Genomic DNA, 20,928 nt, shown 5'->3' with positions numbered 1-20,928 from the left:
CACTTTTGTTGCCAGGGATTTAGATATTAATGGCTATATTTTGAGTTATTTTGAGGGGAAAATAAATTAACTCTATTATACAGTGGGGAGAACAAGTATTTGATACACTCACAATGAGAAAACCCATTGGCAGTGTATCAAATACTTGTTCTCCCCACTATTTGATACACTGCCAATAGTTTTCCCATTGTGAGTGTGTCAAATACTTGTTCTTCCCACTGTATAAACTGCACACAGACGACTTTTCATTGTGTCAAAGTGTCATTTTGTAAGTGCTGTCCCATGAAAAGATATACTTAAATATCTGCAGAAATGCGAGGGGTGTACTCATTTTTGTGATACACTGTGCACTTGATACCTGCACAAGGTAAAGGATCACAAAACAAAGGTGGCTGACGAACAACAAAGCAAACAAAAAGCGACTCGAAAATATTATGTGTCAAATGGCGACCAGCAAGCTAACATCTCGGCACCGTTGTCTTGGATCGCTGGCGTTTATATACTACTGTTGATCGCTGGAATTAGCTGGCTCTGTAACAAAGCCAATTCTAATCAGCAGCAGAATGTGACAACATCTAAGAATAGCTTAAAGCAAAACATTGGACTCTACTCATGGAACTTTCTGTGAGCCCTGATCAAAATCCTGTTGAACATCTGTGAAAGGAGCTGACACATGCAATCTAGAGACAGCCCTCGTCAAACTTGAAGCAATCTAGAGCAATTGGCTCACGAAGAGGGTGTGTATTGGTGAGTATTTTGGTATAAAGCATTGCAACAAGAGGAAGCCCAAAAACTTCCTTTCAACTGAGAAGCGTGAGCAACACCAAAAGTGACGATGTGAGTAGGACTTTATGAAGACGTACATTATTTGTGAAAACTTCCTTTTCAAATTTTAGAGAGAATTGCTTTTAATGAACATTTCCTATACCTATTTTGACTGATGCGTAAATTTTGGTCATTGAGATTAATGCCACTTTATTAAGCCAAAGAGATATAATGTGGAAAGATTAAACTGAAGTTGTGAAAAAGTGAATTTTAGCAAAATCTTTGGTGAAAGTATTCAATAGTTGTATAATGTAACATGAAATATCTCACGAGACATCTGCACACTACGCAATAGCTCAGAGATGTCAATTGAACACTTTTTTTTTTTGCCAGTGTGAAGATTCCTCAAACTGATTGTAGAGACGGATAGTATGTGCTTGAGGTTTTTAGTAATTTCCCACTTATATCGGTATCATGTGTGTGTGTGTGTGTGTTTTTTTTTAATAACTTAAAAAACTATGTAGTTAATAGTGGTGTAATGAGCGGCTCTAAGCAGATCAAATAAAAACTACTCAAAATACAAAGCATCGATTAATACCGGCATATATTAGTTTTGTTTCAAAGAATGGCATTTATTGAAACAAAAGGGTAAAAAATATCAAGATTATTAATTTTACTCATTTGAAAAATTAGTGTTGAGCAGCTCACAGTTCTAAGGTTCCGGGTTATAGTTCACTTTCCACTCATTTTCACTACATAACTTATCAATGATGCAATTGGCAGTTGGCTGGCGACCAACCCTAGATTTACCCTGCCTCTGACTACAAGTGAAATATCAAGCTAGCCCTTGCACGCTTCCATTTTTCTTTTTCATTAGAAATGTGTGCTGCTCAACACAAATTTTTTAAATAATAAAATTAATAATTTTGAAATTTTTGACTGTTTTGTTTCAATAAAAGCCATTCTGTCACGAGACATCAGCACACTACGCAATATCTCAGAGATGTCAGTTTAAAACTTTTTTTTTCCCTGTCGTAAGATTCCTCAAACTGATTGTAGAGACGAATAGTATATGTTTGAGGTTTTTAGTAATTTCACACTTATATCAGTACTGTTTGTGTTTTTTTTATTCCAATTTAACATCTAATTGACCTCAGCAATCGTTTTTTGTTTACTTGAGGGACAGTTTTTAAAATGTCCTTGGAACTTAAACAACAATGTAGTTAATAGGTGTGTAATGGTTAATTGATCTAGATCGACATATTAACTTCTTAAGCATGATAAAAAAAAACTAATCAAAATACCGTATTGGCCCGAATATAAGACAGCCCTGATTACAAGACGACCCCCTCTTTTTGAAGACTCAAGTTTGAAAAAAGACTTTTTGAACACCAAATTAATTTTTATACAGAAAATAATTACAGTACATCTGAAACAAATGATTATAACAACATATTTGAGAGAAAAAGCATGTTATTTTGCCTCATTCAGATCTTAACATCGGAACATTCAAATATGTAAACTAAAATGCAATCACATTCGTAAATGAATGGCTTCTGGTTTTTGAAATGCAAATAAACCAATCTATTGTGATAAAACAACAAAATTGCAATAACTGCATTAATCATCAAAGTGAAGTCTAACTGTAACTGTAGTCTTGAAACAAATCTGAATAAGGAAAAACAGCAATAAAATAATGCAAACTGGTTAAACTTGAGAGTAGCTGAGATCTGTAATGACAGAACATTGCTTCAATGATATCTGGCGCCATCTAGCGTCGTCAATGGGTATAATGTCTAGCAGTGACGTGCGGTGAGGTTCATGGTTGGTGAGGCACTGACTCCTTTAGTGTCAGATTTCTAAATATATAAACCAAAAAGGGTAGCTTATTCAATTGGCTACTGGTTATTTCATATCTCATCAGCATTCTTCACAAAACACGCACACACGGTACATATTATCGATACGTAAAAGTAAGAAAATAACATGCATTTGCGATAATTCATGCAACATAAATGAGAGTAAAGAGTGGTGTACAAAACCACAGAATTCAATTCTGACCTTTAGTGAAATATTCAGTTGTTTTTAAAACTTGTAATTCTGATACTTTAATCAATTTATTACAGATTGCTAAACAAAAAGTGTGAAAAGAAAAACAAAGAATATTTTATTTAAGGCCAAAATTTAGTTTTTTAATATTCTATTGTATTTTTCTCAGTCTAAGCTCTTTAAAAAAAAATTTTTTTTTATAAGATTGAAATGAAAACTGTTTGTGGTCTTGCACCTGTCCTTCACCACAAAAACCGCCGTTACTTTGGAAGAGCATAGGTTTGGTCTAAACATTCGTAGGGACGATATAACAGCATAACCTGCATGTAGGTACACTTTTTGCTGGGGACGGGACATTAATAAGACCAAACAGATTGGATGAAGGGGGCAAAGGGCCACATTTCTCATGTATATGAACCTAGTTAATTAATAGGCAAAATGATCAATGCAAAATAAATCCTTATCTACTGATAATAACTTTTATGTGCATTGGTTCAGATGATACACTGTTCGATTCAAACCTTTGTTTTCAAAAAATACTAAAGAAACATTTTGAAAACTTCCTGAATAAATGTCTGGTTTTTATTAGCATAAACATAATGAAAATAATTTACTTAATAATGGTAGGGTCAATTCTATCCTTACAACATATGGAACTATTGAAAGATCTAAATTCTCTATATAACTGAACATTATATCATGCAAAAAAGGTAAGTTTGCTTAAACGTTGGTGGGGACAATTTTAGCATCCTGAAAAGTTGGTAGTGTTATGTCCCTACCGTCCCTATGCAAACCTACGCCCTTTTTGTAAAAGTCCTCCTTATTTTCCTTTACCTTAAAAAAATCTCTCCGCCTCAATGGAGAGGATTGCTTCAATTAGATCGCTGTGTTCTATTTGACAAGACAGAACACACAGTGGATGTGTCCAAATGTCTAGCTAACCTTTCATCTTAGCAAAACCATGTAATCGTTCTACATATATGCCACGTTTAGAAGAGCTTACACGCTCATCGTTACCACGAAATGTTAACTCCTGTTTAGCTAGGATGCAGTTTGCATTAATGAGGCATTTCAAACTCTTTACCTTAGCGTTCTGGATGCTACCGTTGAGCTTCCGCTGTTCGTCAAAGCCAAATCGATCCTTGAGCTTCCAAAAGTTTTTAAAGCAATCAGGCTTTGAATGTGAGTGGTCGAGCTCTCGTGTTTGCTGAGGCTTTGTGGTAGTTTTTTAATGTCACAATATCTCGTGTTAGTCCAGACATTGGCACAAGTTGAGAAAAAAAGGCAGGGAAAGCAGCAAAGCCGATTTTTTCGAAGGACAGCCACATAGCCAGTCTTTTCGGGTGTACCAGTCTGTTTGAAAAGCGCGAGTTATCTTCTGTCCCGTAGTTTGAAGCAAACCTTTTAGCTCCGGTGTTGTTAATCGCGTCCACTTTTGACGGAAAGCCAAGTTTCACGTACGCCCCCTTTCAGTGCGGCAGAGTACTATCTGCCGCAAGCTGTGCCTTTTCACTGCGGTTTTATTTCCCATCAGCAAAACTAAATATGTCGCTAACAAAAATTAAACTTTAAGGGTTAAAGACATTAGCCAGACTGTGGAAAATCAGGTCAAATAAACGTATCTGGAAACATTATAATGGCGACATGCAGATGTACGGCAACCAGCACGCTCCATTTCCATGTATCAACCCAGTTTGTTATGGATTGCGCAATTAGAGGTGAGGCTTTACTCGTTGCTGCCGCACCTCTCGTTTCATTTCGTTATTTGAACAGGAAATGGGCAAATTCAGCGATTTTGACTATAAAAAATGTTTGAAATGAGTCATACATAAAGAGCAATGGACAAATATTAATATAAATTTGATGCTATAATTATTTTTTTGTCATGATGACAGGTGAGGCTCTGCCTCACCTGCCTCCCCTGACCGCACGTCACTGATGTCTAGACTGTGAATATAAGACGACCCCCTCTTTTTCACTCTTGTTTCAATGCAAAAAACACTATCTTATATTCGGGCCAATACGGTACAAAGCATCGATTAATATCGGCATTTATACTAGTATTAGTTTTGTTAAAGAATGCCTTTTATTGAAAGAAAACGGTCAAAAATATCAAAATGATTAATTTTACTAATTTCAAAAAATAGTGTTGAGCAGCTCACCCTCACAGTTCTAAGGTTCTGGGTTATAATTCACTTTCCACTTATTTTCACTACATTACGTATCAATAATGCAATTGGCAATTGGCTGGTAACCAACTCTTGATTCATCCTGCCTTTAGCTGCCAGTCAAATGTCAAGCTAGCCCTTGCACGCTTCCATTTTTCTTTTGTATGAACCTTGTAAAAAAAATTGTTCGAACTCTGTTAGAGTTTTCCATGTATAAATTTAGTAGAGTTGTGAAAAGATAGGACAAATCTTGTATGGGAATAGAAAAAATTAGAGACAGGATCCATGCCATATAGCTGCATTGCTAACATTTTATTTTGAATTTACAGCTCAGACATGGATGACTATAACTGGAACTACACCTTTCCAGACTTCTTCAATTTCACAGTTTCCCCTGACATCCAGAAGCCAAAGATTCAGCCGATCCAGATCGTCGCACTGACCTTCTACGCCCTTGTTTTTTTGTTGGGTGTTCCTGGGAATGCCATAGTGGTATGGGTGACCGGTTTCAAAATGGCCCCTTCGGTCACAACCATCTGGTTCCTTAACCTTGCACTGACTGACTTCCTGTGTTGCCTCTCACTTCCTCTTCTCATGGTGCCTCTGGCCCATGATGACCATTGGCACTTTGGCTCAATGGCATGCACATTGATCAAAGGCCTTTTCTTCTTGGTGATGTATTGCAGCATCCTGCAACTCGTCTTAATAAGTCTGGATCGTTGGTTGCTGGTGGCCAGGCCTGTGTGGTGCCACAACAACAGGAGACTCAAGTTTGCTGTCCTGAGCTGTGTTGGAGTGTGGTGCCTGGCCTTAATAGGTAGCATCCCTCAATTTATATACGCTCAGGAGATTAAAGTGGGTGAGCAAAAGCACGAGTGTGTGATTCTACTCACTTCACAAAGCGCCTGGCTCATCACTCAATTCCGCTTCGTGTTTGGATTCATCCTGCCATTCTTGATTATCGTTATATGCCACTGGTTGGTCTACAGGAGAGCTGACAGTAAACGAGCAGACAACAGAAGACGCTCCATGCGGATGCTGAAGGTCATCGTTGCCGTGGTGCTAAGCTTCTTTGTGTGCTGGCTGCCCCTGCACATCGTCGACTTCTTAGTGTTGGTGACACCTCGAAAATCACCTCATAGCCCATCTGTGTACCTGGCCCATGTTTTGACGCTATGCCTGGCGTACTTCAACAGTTGCCTCAACCCACTCCTTTACGTATGTCTGGGAAGAGGCTTCAAAAACACCATGAATCGCTCCTTATGCAACATCTTACACTTACTCGGCGAAGACAATGTATCCAAGAAAAGCACTGGTACTCGTGAAACCAAAGCCACAAGCTCCTCAGAAAAGGCGATGACTAACGTGTGACGGGGGTAAACATGACATTGACATGAAGAGGTCGACACTTTCTTCCTTTAATTTACTATACTGAACAAATACTGTATTAGGGCTGTATTTTGGGGAACGCACTATATTTGGTCATTGACCCCACATGTCTCACTATTTCTTGAATTGATGAATAGAACGATGTGATTATATTCTAGTGAAAAATATAACCTGTATTAAAGAAAAAAAAAATAATTAAGTGTTATGTTAAAAATGTGGTCATACACAATATTTTTCTGCCAGTTTCTGTCCCAGATCGGGGCAAAATTGAGTATTAGACCTTGAAACTGCTTGTGTGTAAAGTCATAATTAAATACAACAAAAGAAAAATGTACAATATTTTTACAGCTTCTTTGCTCATTCATACATTTTGTAAACTGTCAATTTACTAAAGTAAACATAAAATAAGATTGATATATGTATAATCACTTATTTTTTTTCTGATGACAAAAGTAACAAAGGTGCCCAGATTTTTCATGATGTCACGTATATTTCAAAAAGTACTAATTAAAGTTTGATGCTTCCTTAATACAAGCCAGATAATTTCATATTAAATCACTTGCTTTATTGCTGATTATTTTGTGTTACAGCAACATTTTCCCCCCGTTTGTGTGAGATTATTTCTAATCTGCTGGAGCATAAAGTGTTTTCTTTCTCCATTTCAGTTTTAGTTCTATAAGTTTGTTGCCAAAGTGACAATATACCCAAAAAACATAATTTAATTAAACAGTAAGATCTGTTGTATTGAAACAGTTGAGAAAGAAATTAGCTAATGAATGGAACATTAACATTGCTCCTTGTATGTGTTTTTCTTTAAAGAGTGCATGACAAGTTTTGAGATTGCCACAGGATATGTGTCATCGCTGCAATACTTACATCATATACTGCGCCTTTACTACTAATAATAGGAAATTTGAGAATGTCAAGCATTTTCACTTCACTTATTCTTAATTATAAATAACGTGTAGGTATTTCAGTTCACCAAGATACCGGTATTAACATACATAACATAAACGCAACAAACATGACATAAAGACTAGCCAAATGTCAATATACTGTAGCAACGACCAAAAGGTTTGCATTTTATTAAAAATTACATTCATTCCATAAAAGGCCACATCATGGATATACACTCCGTTACATATTTACAAATGTGTAATATTGTGTGTATCCCTGTGTTTCAATTGCTGCATCCGTGCCTTTTAAATGACTTGCTATGATAACTAGCTGGTCCAACAGCACCTGATAAAAAATTGAGACAGTCATCAATGTCATAGTGCAACAAACGGGAAATTTTTGTGTGTGAATTCTTAATAATCTGGCAAGAAGCATGTTAGTATCTTAGAAACGTATAGCATCATTTTGTTTTATCATGAGTGTCAGACTTCTTGTACAACTTAACAGTGAAATTATACTTATTAAAAAAAAAAAGAAAAAAAAAAAAACACTTTTTACTGTATCGCGTATCTTTTTAGTGCACAGAGGCATATCCCGATTGACTTTGGGCAAGAGGCTGTGTACAAACCTGGACTGGTTGCCAGCCAGTCACAGGGCACAAATGAACATTTAGTATATTTACGTCCAAGGCAAATAGGGACAACTTTACATATTCACTCAGGCTCCTGTGCACGTTTGCTTGTTTATTTATTTATTTATTTTTTAAATGTGAGAAAAAAGCCAGAGGATACGGAAAAAATCCCCTCAAGCACAAGGTGCAAACTCAAAACAGGAAGGCCAGGGACTGGTTTCAAACCATTACCTCATAACTGCAAGGCAGATGTGCTCACCACTCACCCCCCTCCCATGATTACTATTATTACATTTTGTATTGAAAGTCTACTAAATTATCATGAGAACATTCCCAATAAAGACAGACTGCTTAAACTTTCCTGCCCTGACCATAATTTATGAGGTGAACAAAATGCAAACACCCAAAAATTGTAGTTATTATTTCATTTGAGCTCTAGTTTGTGTCATAATAAATCTCCTATTTTGAATTTTAAGTCAAAACAGAGCATATTTTCAGGCTTTTACTGAAGTCATTGTCAAGATTAAACTTATGTATGACTTTAAGAGACAATTGTTTGCAAGTCATTTTATACAGTACTGTGCAAAAAGACTCAGGCCATCCTTTACAGTTTTTGTTCCATTGGATCTACAGTGGGGCAAATAAGTATTTAGTCAACCACCAATTGTGCAAATTCCCCTACATGAAAAGATTAGAGAGCCCTGTAATTGTTAAAATGGGTAAACCTCAACCATGTGAGACAGAATGTGGAAAAAACCCCCCCTGAAAATCACATTGTTTGATTTTCAAAGAATTTATTTCCAAATTAGAGTGGAAAATAAGTATTTGGTCACCTACAAACAAGCAAGATTTCTGGCTGTCAGAGGTCTAACTTCTTCTAACGAGGTCTAACGAGGCTCCACTCGTTACCTGTATTAACTGCACCTGTTTTAACTCATTATCGATATAAAAGACACCTGTCTACAACCTCAGTCAGTCACACTCCGAACTCCACTATGGCCAAGACCAAAGAGCTGTCGAAGGACACCAGAGACAAAATTGTAGACCAGCACCAGGCTGGGAAGACTGAATCTGCAATAGGTAAAACGATCTGGGGCTCCATGCAAGATCTCAACCCGTGGTGTCAATATGATACCAAGAACAGTGAGCAAAAATCCCAGAACCCCACAGGGGAACCTAGTGAATGACCTACAGAGAGCGACCACAGTAACAAAGGCTACTATCAGTAACACAATGCGCCGCCAGGGACTCAAATCCTGCACTGCCAGACGTGTCCCCCTGCTGAAGAAAGTACACGTCCAGGCCCGTCTGCGGTTCGCTAGAGAGTATTTGGATGATCCAGAAGAGGACTGGGAGAATGTGTTATGGTCAGATGAAACCAAAAAAGAACTTTTTGGTAGAAACACAGGTTCTCGTGTTTGGAGGAGAAAGAATACTGAATTACATCCGAAGAACACCATTCCCACTGTGAAGCATGGGGGTGGAAACATCATGCTTTGGGGCTGTTTTTCTGCAAAGGGACAAGGACGACTGATCTGTGTGAAGGAAAGAATGAATGGGGCCATGTATGGAAAGATTTTGAGTAAAAAAAATCTCCTTCCATCTGCAAGGGCATTGAAGATGAGACGTGGCTGGGTCATTCAGCATGACAATGATCCCAAACACACAGCCAGGGCAACAAAGGAGTGGCTTCGTAAGAAGCATTTCAAAGTCTTGGAGTGGCCTAGTCAGTCTCCAGATCTCAACCCCATAGAAAATCTGTGGAGGGAGTTGAAAGTCTGTGTTGCCCAATGACAGTCCCAAAACATCACTGCTCTAAAGGAGATCTGCATGGAGGAACGGGCCAAAATACCAGCAACAGTGTGTGAAAAGCTCGTGAAGAGTTACAGAAAACGTTTGGCCTCCGTTATTGCCAACAAAGGGTACATAACAAAGTATTGAGATAAACTTTTGGTTTTGGCCAAATACTTATTTTTCACCATGATTTGAAAAAAAAATCTTTAAAAATTAAACAATGTGATTTTCTGTTTTTTTTCACATTCTGTCTCTCATGGTTGAGGTTTACCCATGTCGACAATTACAGGCCTCTCTAATATTTTCAAGTGGGGGAACTTGCACAGTTAGTGGTTGACTAAATATTTACGTATTTGCCCCACTGTATAATGACCATTGCGTATAATAATTACAAAATTGTTACGTCTATTTGCATTTCAGCTTATCTGTTGATTCTGTTGATTATCTGTTGACAAGCTAATTCATGGCTCATGGAGGATGATAGATGGGCTGATCCCAACAGGTAAAATATTTAATCACGGTATCTGCAGCTTTATTGAGATCATCAAAAAAAGTTTTATGGCTTATGCATTGTTATATGCACTACCTGTTGTTACCATTTTTTATTTTTATAGAAACAGATTTTTGTAATTTTGGATCTATGGCTTTTACTTAAAGCAACACAACTAAGGGTGGCCCAAGATTTTTCCGCAGTTTTTTAATTGTTGTCACAATATTACTTTTACAGGCCACAGGCTATACACAGGGGGAATTCATGAAGCATGAATGGATGCGCCATTAATAATAATTCCTTTGGACATCAGCTCCATAGCAACAATGCGGGCTTTGTCAACATTGTGTAATTTGGCATCACGTCCATTAACGTCACTTAGAGGAAAATAGAGGCCATGACTTTTGATGTGGATGCTTGTCGGAAGCAACCATGAAACGTCAGCCTTTAATTAGGGTAAAGCAAGGAGGCGAGAAAAACTGTGATGCTTTGGTTTTGAAACCAATTCACACGGTGGTCATGACTTTGAGGGATCCTGAGCGAAATCTTAGGATCTTCTTTTTGAGGGCGTGGGACGCTTTAATCTTGACAAAGGCTTTCGGCTGCGCGGGAGGGTTGGTGCTGGCGGCCTGCGCTGTGGGCGAGGAAGAAGAGGATGTGGTCGCGAGTCGAGGTGGCAGTTGCTGGGGCCATACCAGCCCCCCGCTCTCGTCCGAGTCACTGGAAAGTGAACTGGAGGCTGGCGAGTACACTTCGCTCATGCTGGACGAGGACTCGGCGGGGGCAGCGCCCACGTAGGCGTCCTCTCCTTGGCAAAGTGGGGCACGCTGCTGGTAGTCTGAGTGCCAGCGCTGGGCATGCTGCTGATGCGGGTGATGATTATGATGATGATGATGCTGCTGGTGGTGACCGCTGTGACCAGGGCGAGCTTTTCGAGGTGGCCTCCTATGACCTTGCTCCATGTGGTTTTCGCCTTCATCTTGGCTGAGCTCTAAGTTGGAACACCATCGTCGGTTTGCTCTGTCGCCATTGTTTCCTACATGAACCTTGGCAACTTGGCCTTGGGCCTGATCCCCTCTGCCTTGATGCCGCTCGGTAGTGCTGTACCTTCGTTCTGGCAACACCCGCTGCCCGAGTAGGCTGTTCTCTGACTGTGATCGACCTGTTTTACTGCTCGACTTTTTAGACCTCTGTTTTTCATTGTGGCCCTTCCTAGAATTTTTGGGCTTGGCGTTGTGGTGGTCAGGAGAGGACTGATGGGTTTTGGACTGCGCTGGGTTAAAGTGTTTTGGTGAGCGTAAGGGAGCATGGCAGGCCTGCCCGGGGATGTACTGAGCACTTACTAGATTGTGCTTCTGATTAATTGGGGGCTGAGGACAATGCTGGGGGGTTGAGGGTTCACAGCAAAGGTTAAGCGTCCCACCACCGCAGTTGGGGTCCAAGAAGGGCAGAGGTGATGGCAACGTCCCAGTCAGGGAGTGTGGCCTACACTGGGGGTAGGGCAACATTAAATAACGCTCTTCTTCCAAAGATGGGGCCTCTCCTCCACAGGCCTCACCCTCTGGAAGGTCACAACCCCAACTCGGGCTCTTGGGGTTGGATGAAAGGTCAATTTGAGGGCCTGGATGTCCTTGCTCTGTGGAAAGAGAAGGGCTTTTCCTATGTAGGGAGGGATGTGCAGGGGTAAAGCTGTATGACGGATCAGGGCTTAGAGTTGTACGAGGCTGACATGGCCTTGGTGAAAGGGTATGACGCTGGACAAGATGAAGTATGTAACCCTCCACCCTCGTGGCTTGCTGGAAGTCCTCCTCTGTCACTTGATCCCCTGGAGGCTGCTGTTGCTGCTCCGAGGGCTGCTTGACCTGGCAGGACTCTAGCATCCATGATTCCATTGGTGTCACTTCCTCGGCGATACCCTCCAATGGTGGGTGAGGAGCAGAAAATGAGCGCAGCAGGCCACTTTGAGGGGCTGACATATCTGATTCTCCGTTCAACAAAAGAGTGTCTCCTAAATGGAGAAAACAGTGACATATTAGAAGAGGGGGCAGTGTCATAAGGAGGATAAAACGTGCATACAAGAAGGTAAAATAATTATCGATGCATCCATCTTCTATACTGAAGCTGGAGGAAATCCTCACCGACTACAGCCAAACATAGGCACATACTATGTAGAGACAGACAACCATTCACACTCACAATTGCACCAGTGGCATGCATTAAGGTACATTACTGGTGAGGTGCTGGCTCCTCTGGGATTATTTCAAACTTTGTAGTTGTGACATAAAACCTCTGTAGAATTTAAGAGTTGAGGGTTGTTTTTTAGTCCCTCAGTTTTTTTTTTTTTTTTTTTTTTGGTGAAACAGTCCATGTCCCTATCAAGTTCCAAATATAGAGCATATTCAAAAAATCCCTCTTGATTTAAAATGCAAGCTTCCATTTTGACACAAAAAATGAAATGGGAATTTAATACTTTTTAAGCACCGGTATTTGTCACCTCCAGTACTAGGCAATCATCAAACTACAGTCAATAATTTATTCTCACACACCTACCAAAATGATACAGGTAGTCCCCGGGTTACAAACGAGTTCCATTCCTACGCTGGTGAACCCGAAATTCTGCAAAAATTGGAATTAACCCTGTAAGTACCCCTAAACACCCCCTAAATCCCAAAATTACTATCCAAAAACATGTATCATACATCATATTAATCAAACTAAGTAAAAAGTAAGATACTGTCAGGTACGTTGTGTTAAATGCCGTCATATTCAATGACTATTCGGACTTTACTCTGGAGTGAGTCGCTTTGCTGAGAAAAAAGGGCGCTGTACACCACTCAGGTCGCCAGCGTTGCCGCTCACAACGCGAGCCCGCCGTCAGAACTCAAAAAGCCGGATAGGGACACGTAAGAGGAGTCGGCATCGGGGGAGAAGCAGCAGAAACAGCAAACAAGGAAGGGGCAGATCACCCAGCCGAAGAGAACTGCCGGACAGTGACGATGCTGCTGGGGGAGGAGAACGGCAACGGGAACTCGATACTGGTTCCGTGACTAGAAAAAAAACGACTGCCGACAAAATTCCGGACGAGACTCTGGCATCGTAAAGTCGAAATCACGTAAGTCGGGCGCGTCGTGAGGTTGAAATCATGTAAATCGGGTACGTCGTAGTCCGGGGACTACCTGTACTTGCGACAACAAGAACAAACAAGCACTAATGTGCTACTCCAGGCTGAAGGCTGTGATCATTTTGCACACATGCCATCTATTGGCTACCTCCTTTAGATGCGTATAGTTACCTAGAATACGTACACCTACGAAATTTAATAGTCTGTTCACAAATAAAGGAAGAATAGCAATTTTAATTATGTAATTAATTTATGTAACTAATCTGCTCTGAGACAAAAAAAAAGAAAAATCACCCTCTGACCATTAATGCGTTTACATGCCTTGAATATAACTACCAAATGTCATTGTGATCCGTCCTCAAATAACTAAGAAATATTTGTTTGATTCCGCAATTAGTTAATATAATTAATGGGCGCTAGGAGAAAAAATATAAAGTTCAGGCTCCGAGGATTGATGCGTATACATGCCGAGAATATACCTTCCAAACTTCATTGTGATCCATCCATGAATAATGGAGGAAAAGAGGAGTAACAATTTCAATTCTGTAATTAATTAATGCAAATAAATTAATCACCAACAACATGAGCAGCATTTTGACAGACTTCAGCCTTAAATTACAACAACAACGACAGGAGCAGTGACTTTTCAGGCCTTTTGCCTGTAAAAATCAACGCATGGCATTTACATTATATATTATATATTTATTATATTACAAATTATTTTATTATTATATATTGTTTTTTTTAATTGAACTAGACACAACATCGGGTATATTGTCATGTCTGTTATAGTGATATTTCTCAGCTGGTGGAGAGTGAAAATGGCGAGAAGAAAGGAACGTTGTGAGATAAAGCCTCACTGCCTGTTTTCTTGACTAAAAAGGTCAAAAGGTTTCAAGATGAGGATCATGCATATTTTGCAAACATGGCCTGCACACTGTCATTCCAACAACTCTTTTCTCTAGAGTACAGATGTCCCAAGGCAACACTGCTAATTAAAGCAATAAAGCCATCCATAGTCACTTGTTTTTTCTCCCTTGTGGTTTTTAAGTTTATGTGGAGGATCATGTAAGAACAATAAGGTTTGCGCTACAGTATCTAGTTACATTGAATTTGAAAATTATTCACAGCTCTGACTTTTTCCATATAAGTGACTGTATGAAATTGTATATACATATGGAGGGATAAAAAAAAATCCCCGATGCATCTTATCCAACCTGATGGAGCTTTAGAAGTGCTACAAAGGGGACTGGGCGAAACTGCTAAAAAAAAAAAAAAAAAAAAAAAAAAAAAAAATAGGTGTGTCTATCATATTCAAAATGATGCAAAGGCTGTTAATAATTATGTACTTGGGATTTTATTACGAGAATAAGACATATTTTTAAACCTAGGTCACGATGAGATTTTATAAGGGGAAAAAGACCACTGTTCAATATTGTAATAAGGCTGTAACCTAACAAAATGTGGATAAAAGGAAGTGTTGTTAACACTTTCTGGATGTGCCTCTACCGAGGTCAAACTGTTAACATGAGTTTATTACTCAGTCATTCTGATTGCAATTAAAAATATACTTGCAATTAGAAGAGGTACTGGAGCCATTTAGTATTAAAGAAGTAGTAGCAAGTTAGCAGCACATGCTTCAGACGAATAAAATAGCAAGGCAGAAAGGCCGTTATTTATTGACACAAGCCTTATAATGATGTCCACGTGGAACAGGAAATGGTGAAAGAGGACCATGTGTGTTTATTTTCTTACCCACAGACTTGGGTCTGTCGTTGGTGTAAGGCCAGGAAGAGACCATCTCTGTGGGCTCCGTTGAACAAGTTCTCCCTTTAGGCGATTGACCTTCACTTGACTCGTAGAAACCTAGAAAAAAGTAGATCTTGTGTGAGAGAAGAGAAGGTTACTTCATTCCAATGAAGCCTATGCTCCTTGCAGCACACGTTGCAAGTTAGTCACTGAACGAATATGTATAACTATAAATGGAAGCAATAAGAGTTAGTAAACAGCTTTAGGGCACTTAAAAATTGTGAGAGTAATGCATTGTTTTTAACTGAGAAAAACAAGAAAATTGATGAAATTGCGCTGTAAGAAATCAATCATGCTTCGAAGACACTCATGTACATCCCGGTCAATAGTTCTTGTATTGGATCGCATTTGATGGTGCATGTGTTCACAATGTTGTTGCCACAAGTGTGTTACAGAGTTTGGGAAAGTTTGTTCAGGAGCCACCAATCAATATCATTGTTACTTTACACCAGATATATCCAAAGTGCGGCCCGGGGGCCAAATGCGGCCTGTGGTCAAATTTCATCCAGCCCCCAGCCTCTGTCATAAAATCAATAACATCTGGCCCGCACACAAACTTAATAAATTGGTCAGCAGTACTGCAACCAGCAGTAGTTTACACACGAAATGCTGCTCCTCATTTACCCACTAAAAGGCAGCAGCACTTTAACCCTTTATTGCTAAATGTATCACATTTGATACACCTAAAATTTCATGATTTTCAGACCAATTTAGAATTCTGACATTTTTTGGGGGGGAAAAAAATGATGGATGCAAGTCAAAACATGCATCTGCAGGTTCCATAAGAAAAAAACATGATTTAGCAAGGGTTATAGATATTAAAGCGCTTATTACACTTATTCATTTTGACTTTTCTTTTCACAAATTTGAAAAAAAGGTTTCATTAGGACCTTATTTTTCAAATTTTGGGATTCTCTGATAATTGCTTCATGTTGCAGGTATTTAAGGGCTAAGCAACATTACTCCGTGTGACCCTCTACTTCCAATTTTCTAAAATGGTGACAATCAACAAAAAAAAGTTGACTGTGACGGCCGACGCTTCAAGGATAGGTGGAAATTGGACTATATCTTCACTAAAATACGCAACAACTGTGTATTGCCTCATTTGCAGAGAGACAGTCGCTGTTTTTAAAGATTTCAATGTGAGGCGATATTACCAAACAAGACACGGTGACATGTACGACAAGATTACAGGGAAGATACGCAGCGAGAAATTGAAGCAACTTGAAGCTAGTTCACAGCAGTAGTATTTCGCAAGAGCCCGAGAGTCGAAAGAGAACGCCGCAAAGGCTAGTTGTGAGATTGTTTAAATTATTCATAGAAAAAATAAAGCAAATGTGACACACTGAATGGCTTGCTAAATTTTGCTTAAATATATTGTTCTACGTAAAGAACGTCAGCCAAGGTCGGCCCCCCACATTTTTACCACGCCAAATCTGGCCCCCTTTGCAAAAAGTTTGGACACCCCTGCTCTACACAATATTGTGATTTTTATTTCACTGTAGAAGCTCATAAGTTTGCTAGCCTGGAATCCTTCCCCGATTACAGGTACCTGAACTAGGCCGGCTGTCACCTGTGTCTCCTTGAGCGGTGTCGTGGTGGTCTGTGTTGATGCGCAGTTCTCCCACCTGTTGCTCAAGGGCTTGCACGAGACCCCAGGGCGAAGTCTGAAGAGCACTCTATAACATAAACAAATCCATTGTTGTATACATAGTGTCTCTGTATTAGCAAGCGAGTGAAAGCAGATTGGGTGAAGCAGCGGTCTGACGATAACAACGAAAAACGAAAATATTTTATTAAAATGTAGGAATGCTAGTCAAAAAGTAGTACCGTATATTAGCTTGTTTTGATACATGTTGATTAGTATTTAGACTGACATGCTCGAGTCAAGAATATTATGGAATACCAGCTTACTGAGCGATCAGTAAGCCGGGTAAAGCTTAGGGTGTGAGATAATGAAGGACAGGAAGTGAAATAAAGTGCAATGGTCTGCAACCCAAACAAAATGTCAGACTAAACAGATGAATTCTCCACTCCAACATATACTCTGCCTTAAAGGTCAAACATTGAAGTGCATCTCTGTAGTGAGTCCTTATGTGTTCCTTATGTAATCAGACTTGCAACGCAAGCACACTTAAAGTACACAGGAAGCAGTCAGATGGAACATGAATTATTGAAACGCATTTGACAGGGGATTTAATAGAGTGGGTGTTATATTGTTTTGTTTTTTTCCCCCCAGTAAACATATCCTTTTCATCTTTTTTCTTATAACATCACTTTAATTTTTGTACACATTCCAGCTTAATCAGTGTGTGACCAGGCCCATGTGAGTCTAACACATTGACAAGCTTGCGTGACATTTGATTTTAGTTGGTGTGTCTCATACCCTCAACATGAGTGGAACATTTTCTACTTTGACGAAGCACATATTAGGCTTGACAACATCCAAGTATACACAAAAACTGATAAATGACAAAATCGTGAATCATGAGTACATAATTGTTTCTCAACTGACCTCAGTTTAAGCCTGCATTGAAGAAGGACAACATACTGGTTGTAACAAAGTCATTAAAAAACAAGAGGTTTTCTCAAAGCGGAAGTTAACCCATAATGACAGGGTACTGTACATAGATAGCAATTTTAGGGACACGTGCAAAATATTCAAACGACAAAGAAATGGAATATATAGAATGATAAAAAAATATTTTATCAAATAACTTGTGGACAGGAAAGCGATTAAGTTTTTCTTTTTGAGTACATATTTTTAACCTCTTTAACTTACTGTAATTAGCAGAGATGTGTGTGCGAGGTAATAGGCCCACAGATCTCAATTATCCGGTAATTTTTTCATGATGATTGGGTGATTCTAATAAGAACAACAAAGGCACTACGTAGTTGTGTTGACCCTAAAATGACCTAGCCAATCTGAAGGATGGTAAAACTTGTGGCAGATACTAAAATCTCATTTTTATGACAATTAAATAATGGCGACAGGATGAGATTAAACAATAATGCAAAACAAACAAACAAGCAAAAAAAACCCCACTCTTCTTTGGACATGATTCAAATTACAAATGGGTCCATATAAAACTACTACTTTCATGACTTCAATGTAAGCAATGTAGGTCGAGTGAGTCTGTTAACTTAAATGGATTGTCACTGTCGGTATACAGTACAGTACGTGTCCTTCGATTGTTTGGTGACCACTCCAGGGTGTCATAAACCTTTTAACTGATCACTTTAAAAAGACTATATTTCTTGGTTGACAGTCGGTTGATTAGATTGAATTGAATAAGGTGATATAACATCTACTGCAATGTACTTACAAATGCAGATAACAAATACAACTGAATTCAGACTATGAAGTGGTCTGCATATCTTTATGTAAAAAGGCTCACCTCCAAGGTACAATCTGCACACTCAATCTGTCCAATGAACGTCCGTGAACTACTTGGATAAGAGATAATAATAGTGGAATGTATCTTAAAAATCCTATGCCAATAATGGCGTTTTTCTAGTTACAAGCCTTATGCTGATTGGATCAGAGTTCTCCTTAATTCCAAGAAGAAAAATTTTCTCGTTTTTATATCTCGTAGTCGGTTATGGTTATTGCAGCTGCATCTAAAGTGAGTGTCCAAGTGGGAAGAGATCAAACATGAAAATTGAACAAGTTTTGCAAACCCCCCTACCTACTTTGCCCGTGAATTTTTTGTCACATAAATGCATACATTGGCTGTGTGACATGCCTGCACTGTGAGGCTGATTTTAACCTGTGCAAATCATAAAACAGTGGAATGATTTAATTTTGGAAGTTGCACGACCCCTAATGCATGGAAATTTAATAATTGCAGTTTGACCTGCAACTGATTATTTTTACTCCCAGTATAGAGTAGAACAAGTGGAGCAAATCTGAAATTGGCCTTGCTTTTCAAATAATTTCTCATTCATTTAATCTGACATGAACACAAACAGAAGCATGTTATTAGATTTTTGCCAAGTTCTGCAGAGTATTCATTATGTGAGTGGTAAGCCTCATGACAAAGTTATTTTTTATATGACAGTCAAACAACTGTTACATTGTTTTCTGCTGGAATACAATTACTGGCCAAAACATTTGGTGCACAGATTATAATGCTCAGTTTTAGCCACACTGCATGGGAAGTATTCATTTAACAAAATGCTTCTTTTTACTTTCGTATGGCACACTACACTGAATTTAGGTTCGTACGGCACACTACACTGATTTCTTCTTAATATTTTGGTTACCATATTTAGATCAATGATAGGGACAAAATAGTGGAAACAGCTCTCGATATGATACAGTACACACAACACAGCAATTTACAACCACGATAAAAACATTGTTTTGTGAATACAAGCTTTAGCTTTGTGCAACTTCTGACCTTAAAAAAAAGTTGAAGCTTCATTTGTTGTTCAGCCGAGTCGAGCAACAATGATCCTCCTCAGACTGCTTCTTACATGTGATCAGTCATAAGTGAATTAAAGGTGATGCAATGTCAGCATCACCTCAAATCGACATCATGTCCCGTATTTTCCACTGCAGTTCAAGTTGCATGCTTCGCTCAAAAGAAGAAAATGTCAAAACGCATGTAGAGATTGACTCCTTTTGTCTAATACGCACTCATGATGCAAAAGGGTCAACTGACCCACGCTAACCTATGCTTCCCCAATAACCTTGTCACCCCCACAAACGCGGTCATTCCTTTTGTCTCAACAAGGGTGCTTATTGTCTTGGTCCAAACAAAGCTGTAAGCATCCCTCCACTAATAGGTTCGTGTATGCCTAAGACCTGGTATGGGGATTTTCATTTTTACAGTTAAAACCATTGGAAATCACTGAAATCAATAATGTAGTTTCACTCAATTGATTAGCTTCTTTCAAACACTTCCCAGCCTGGTGCAGTTTGCATAAAAAAGAAGGTTGACACTTTACAGCATTTGATTGGTTGGTGCAGCTTCATCATTCAAGTGTGAGCTTTTAGCAGGCTGCTGTGAGATTATTGTCTATTATTGATGCTCTCACACTGCTTTTACCACACTGTGCGCAATCTATCATTACCCTTTTACAGCATCCTAAACTCAAGGATGATGGGGGATGGGGCAGATTCTCAGTCCACCTCACCTAACCATAAAGCAGTAACACTTAGAGACTACAGGGACATATAAAATCCATGATATCATCACCACTAATTTTCCTTGTCCCCGCATTTAGTGCAGATGAAAATGAGGTGGGAAAATACTGGACAGACTATGATAATACGATGGTGCAAAATAAAAGCTCATTGGCTGTGCTTAGGAGGACTGAGATCATAAACCAGTCACTGGTTCATCACCAAGACATAAACATCTATGGAATGGACCAATGAGACTGCTTCACTCCTGGACCCTCTATAATTAAATCAGACAAGGCTGTGGGAGGCCACACACAACACTCACACAAGCACACCCACACTCAGAATAAGACAATTTTCTGGTGCAGACCAGGCAAAATGTCCACATAATAAAAGTGAAGGGTTTGTGCCACACAAAGAAAGACATGAACACACACAAACATGAGAGGGCATTTATTATTTAGTAACATAAAGCATTCCAAGGCCTTTTTCTAATACTCTTTGTTTCAAATCATACACTTCACATCTCAGGCTTGCATTAAACTTCAGCACATGTTGGAGTTCTGTTGCCATCGTGACGTGCGGCCTTTAAAAATTGGTTCCGCTTTGGTCTTGATGGGCCAGTGCTACATTTCAGATGACTAAGAAATTCAAAATTACCAAGATCCAACTTGATGAAGTGCA

General features: G+C 39.2%; 2 protein-coding genes across 3 annotated transcripts in view; one reads left to right on the top strand and one right to left on the bottom strand.

Annotated features, from left to right (window-relative positions):
* The first annotated feature begins 260 nt into the window (after positions 1–260).
* c5ar1 (complement C5a receptor 1) lies at positions 261–9,503 on the top strand. Its single transcript, XM_057839572.1, has 2 exons — positions 261–837; positions 5,312–9,503. Exon 2 carries the CDS (start codon positions 5,319–5,321, stop codon positions 6,351–6,353), a length of 1,035 nt encoding a protein of 344 aa, XP_057695555.1. The 5' UTR covers positions 261–837; positions 5,312–5,318; the 3' UTR covers positions 6,354–9,503.
* Positions 7,360–20,928, bottom strand: part of LOC130917836 (dapper homolog 3-like) — a 29,560-nt gene continuing 15,991 nt past the window's right edge. The window contains exons 2-4 of one of the 2 annotated variants that reach the window (XM_057839570.1): positions 16,666–16,792; positions 15,060–15,170; positions 7,360–12,191 (exon numbers count right to left, since the gene is read on the bottom strand). In XM_057839570.1, coding sequence (XP_057695553.1) covers positions 10,690–12,191; positions 15,060–15,170; positions 16,666–16,792 — 1,740 coding nt within the window. In that variant the 3' untranslated portion in view covers positions 7,360–10,689. The remainder of the gene's footprint in view (positions 12,192–15,059; positions 15,171–16,665; positions 16,793–20,928) is intronic. The other variant, XM_057839571.1, reaches the window with a different exon arrangement.

The sequence above is a fragment of the Corythoichthys intestinalis genome, chromosome 6 (genome assembly GCF_030265065.1).
Source record: "Corythoichthys intestinalis isolate RoL2023-P3 chromosome 6, ASM3026506v1, whole genome shotgun sequence".
NCBI classification, from domain to species: Eukaryota; Metazoa; Chordata; class Actinopteri; order Syngnathiformes; family Syngnathidae; genus Corythoichthys; species Corythoichthys intestinalis.
Note: the sequence above shows the minus strand (reverse complement) of the source record. Positions and strands in the feature narration are given on the sequence as shown.

What these genes read in the sequence shown, in the direction of transcription:
- c5ar1 (XM_057839572.1), top strand. Translation starts at nt 5,319, where the DNA reads ATGGATGACTATAACTGGAACTACACCTTTCCAGACTTCTTCAATTTC.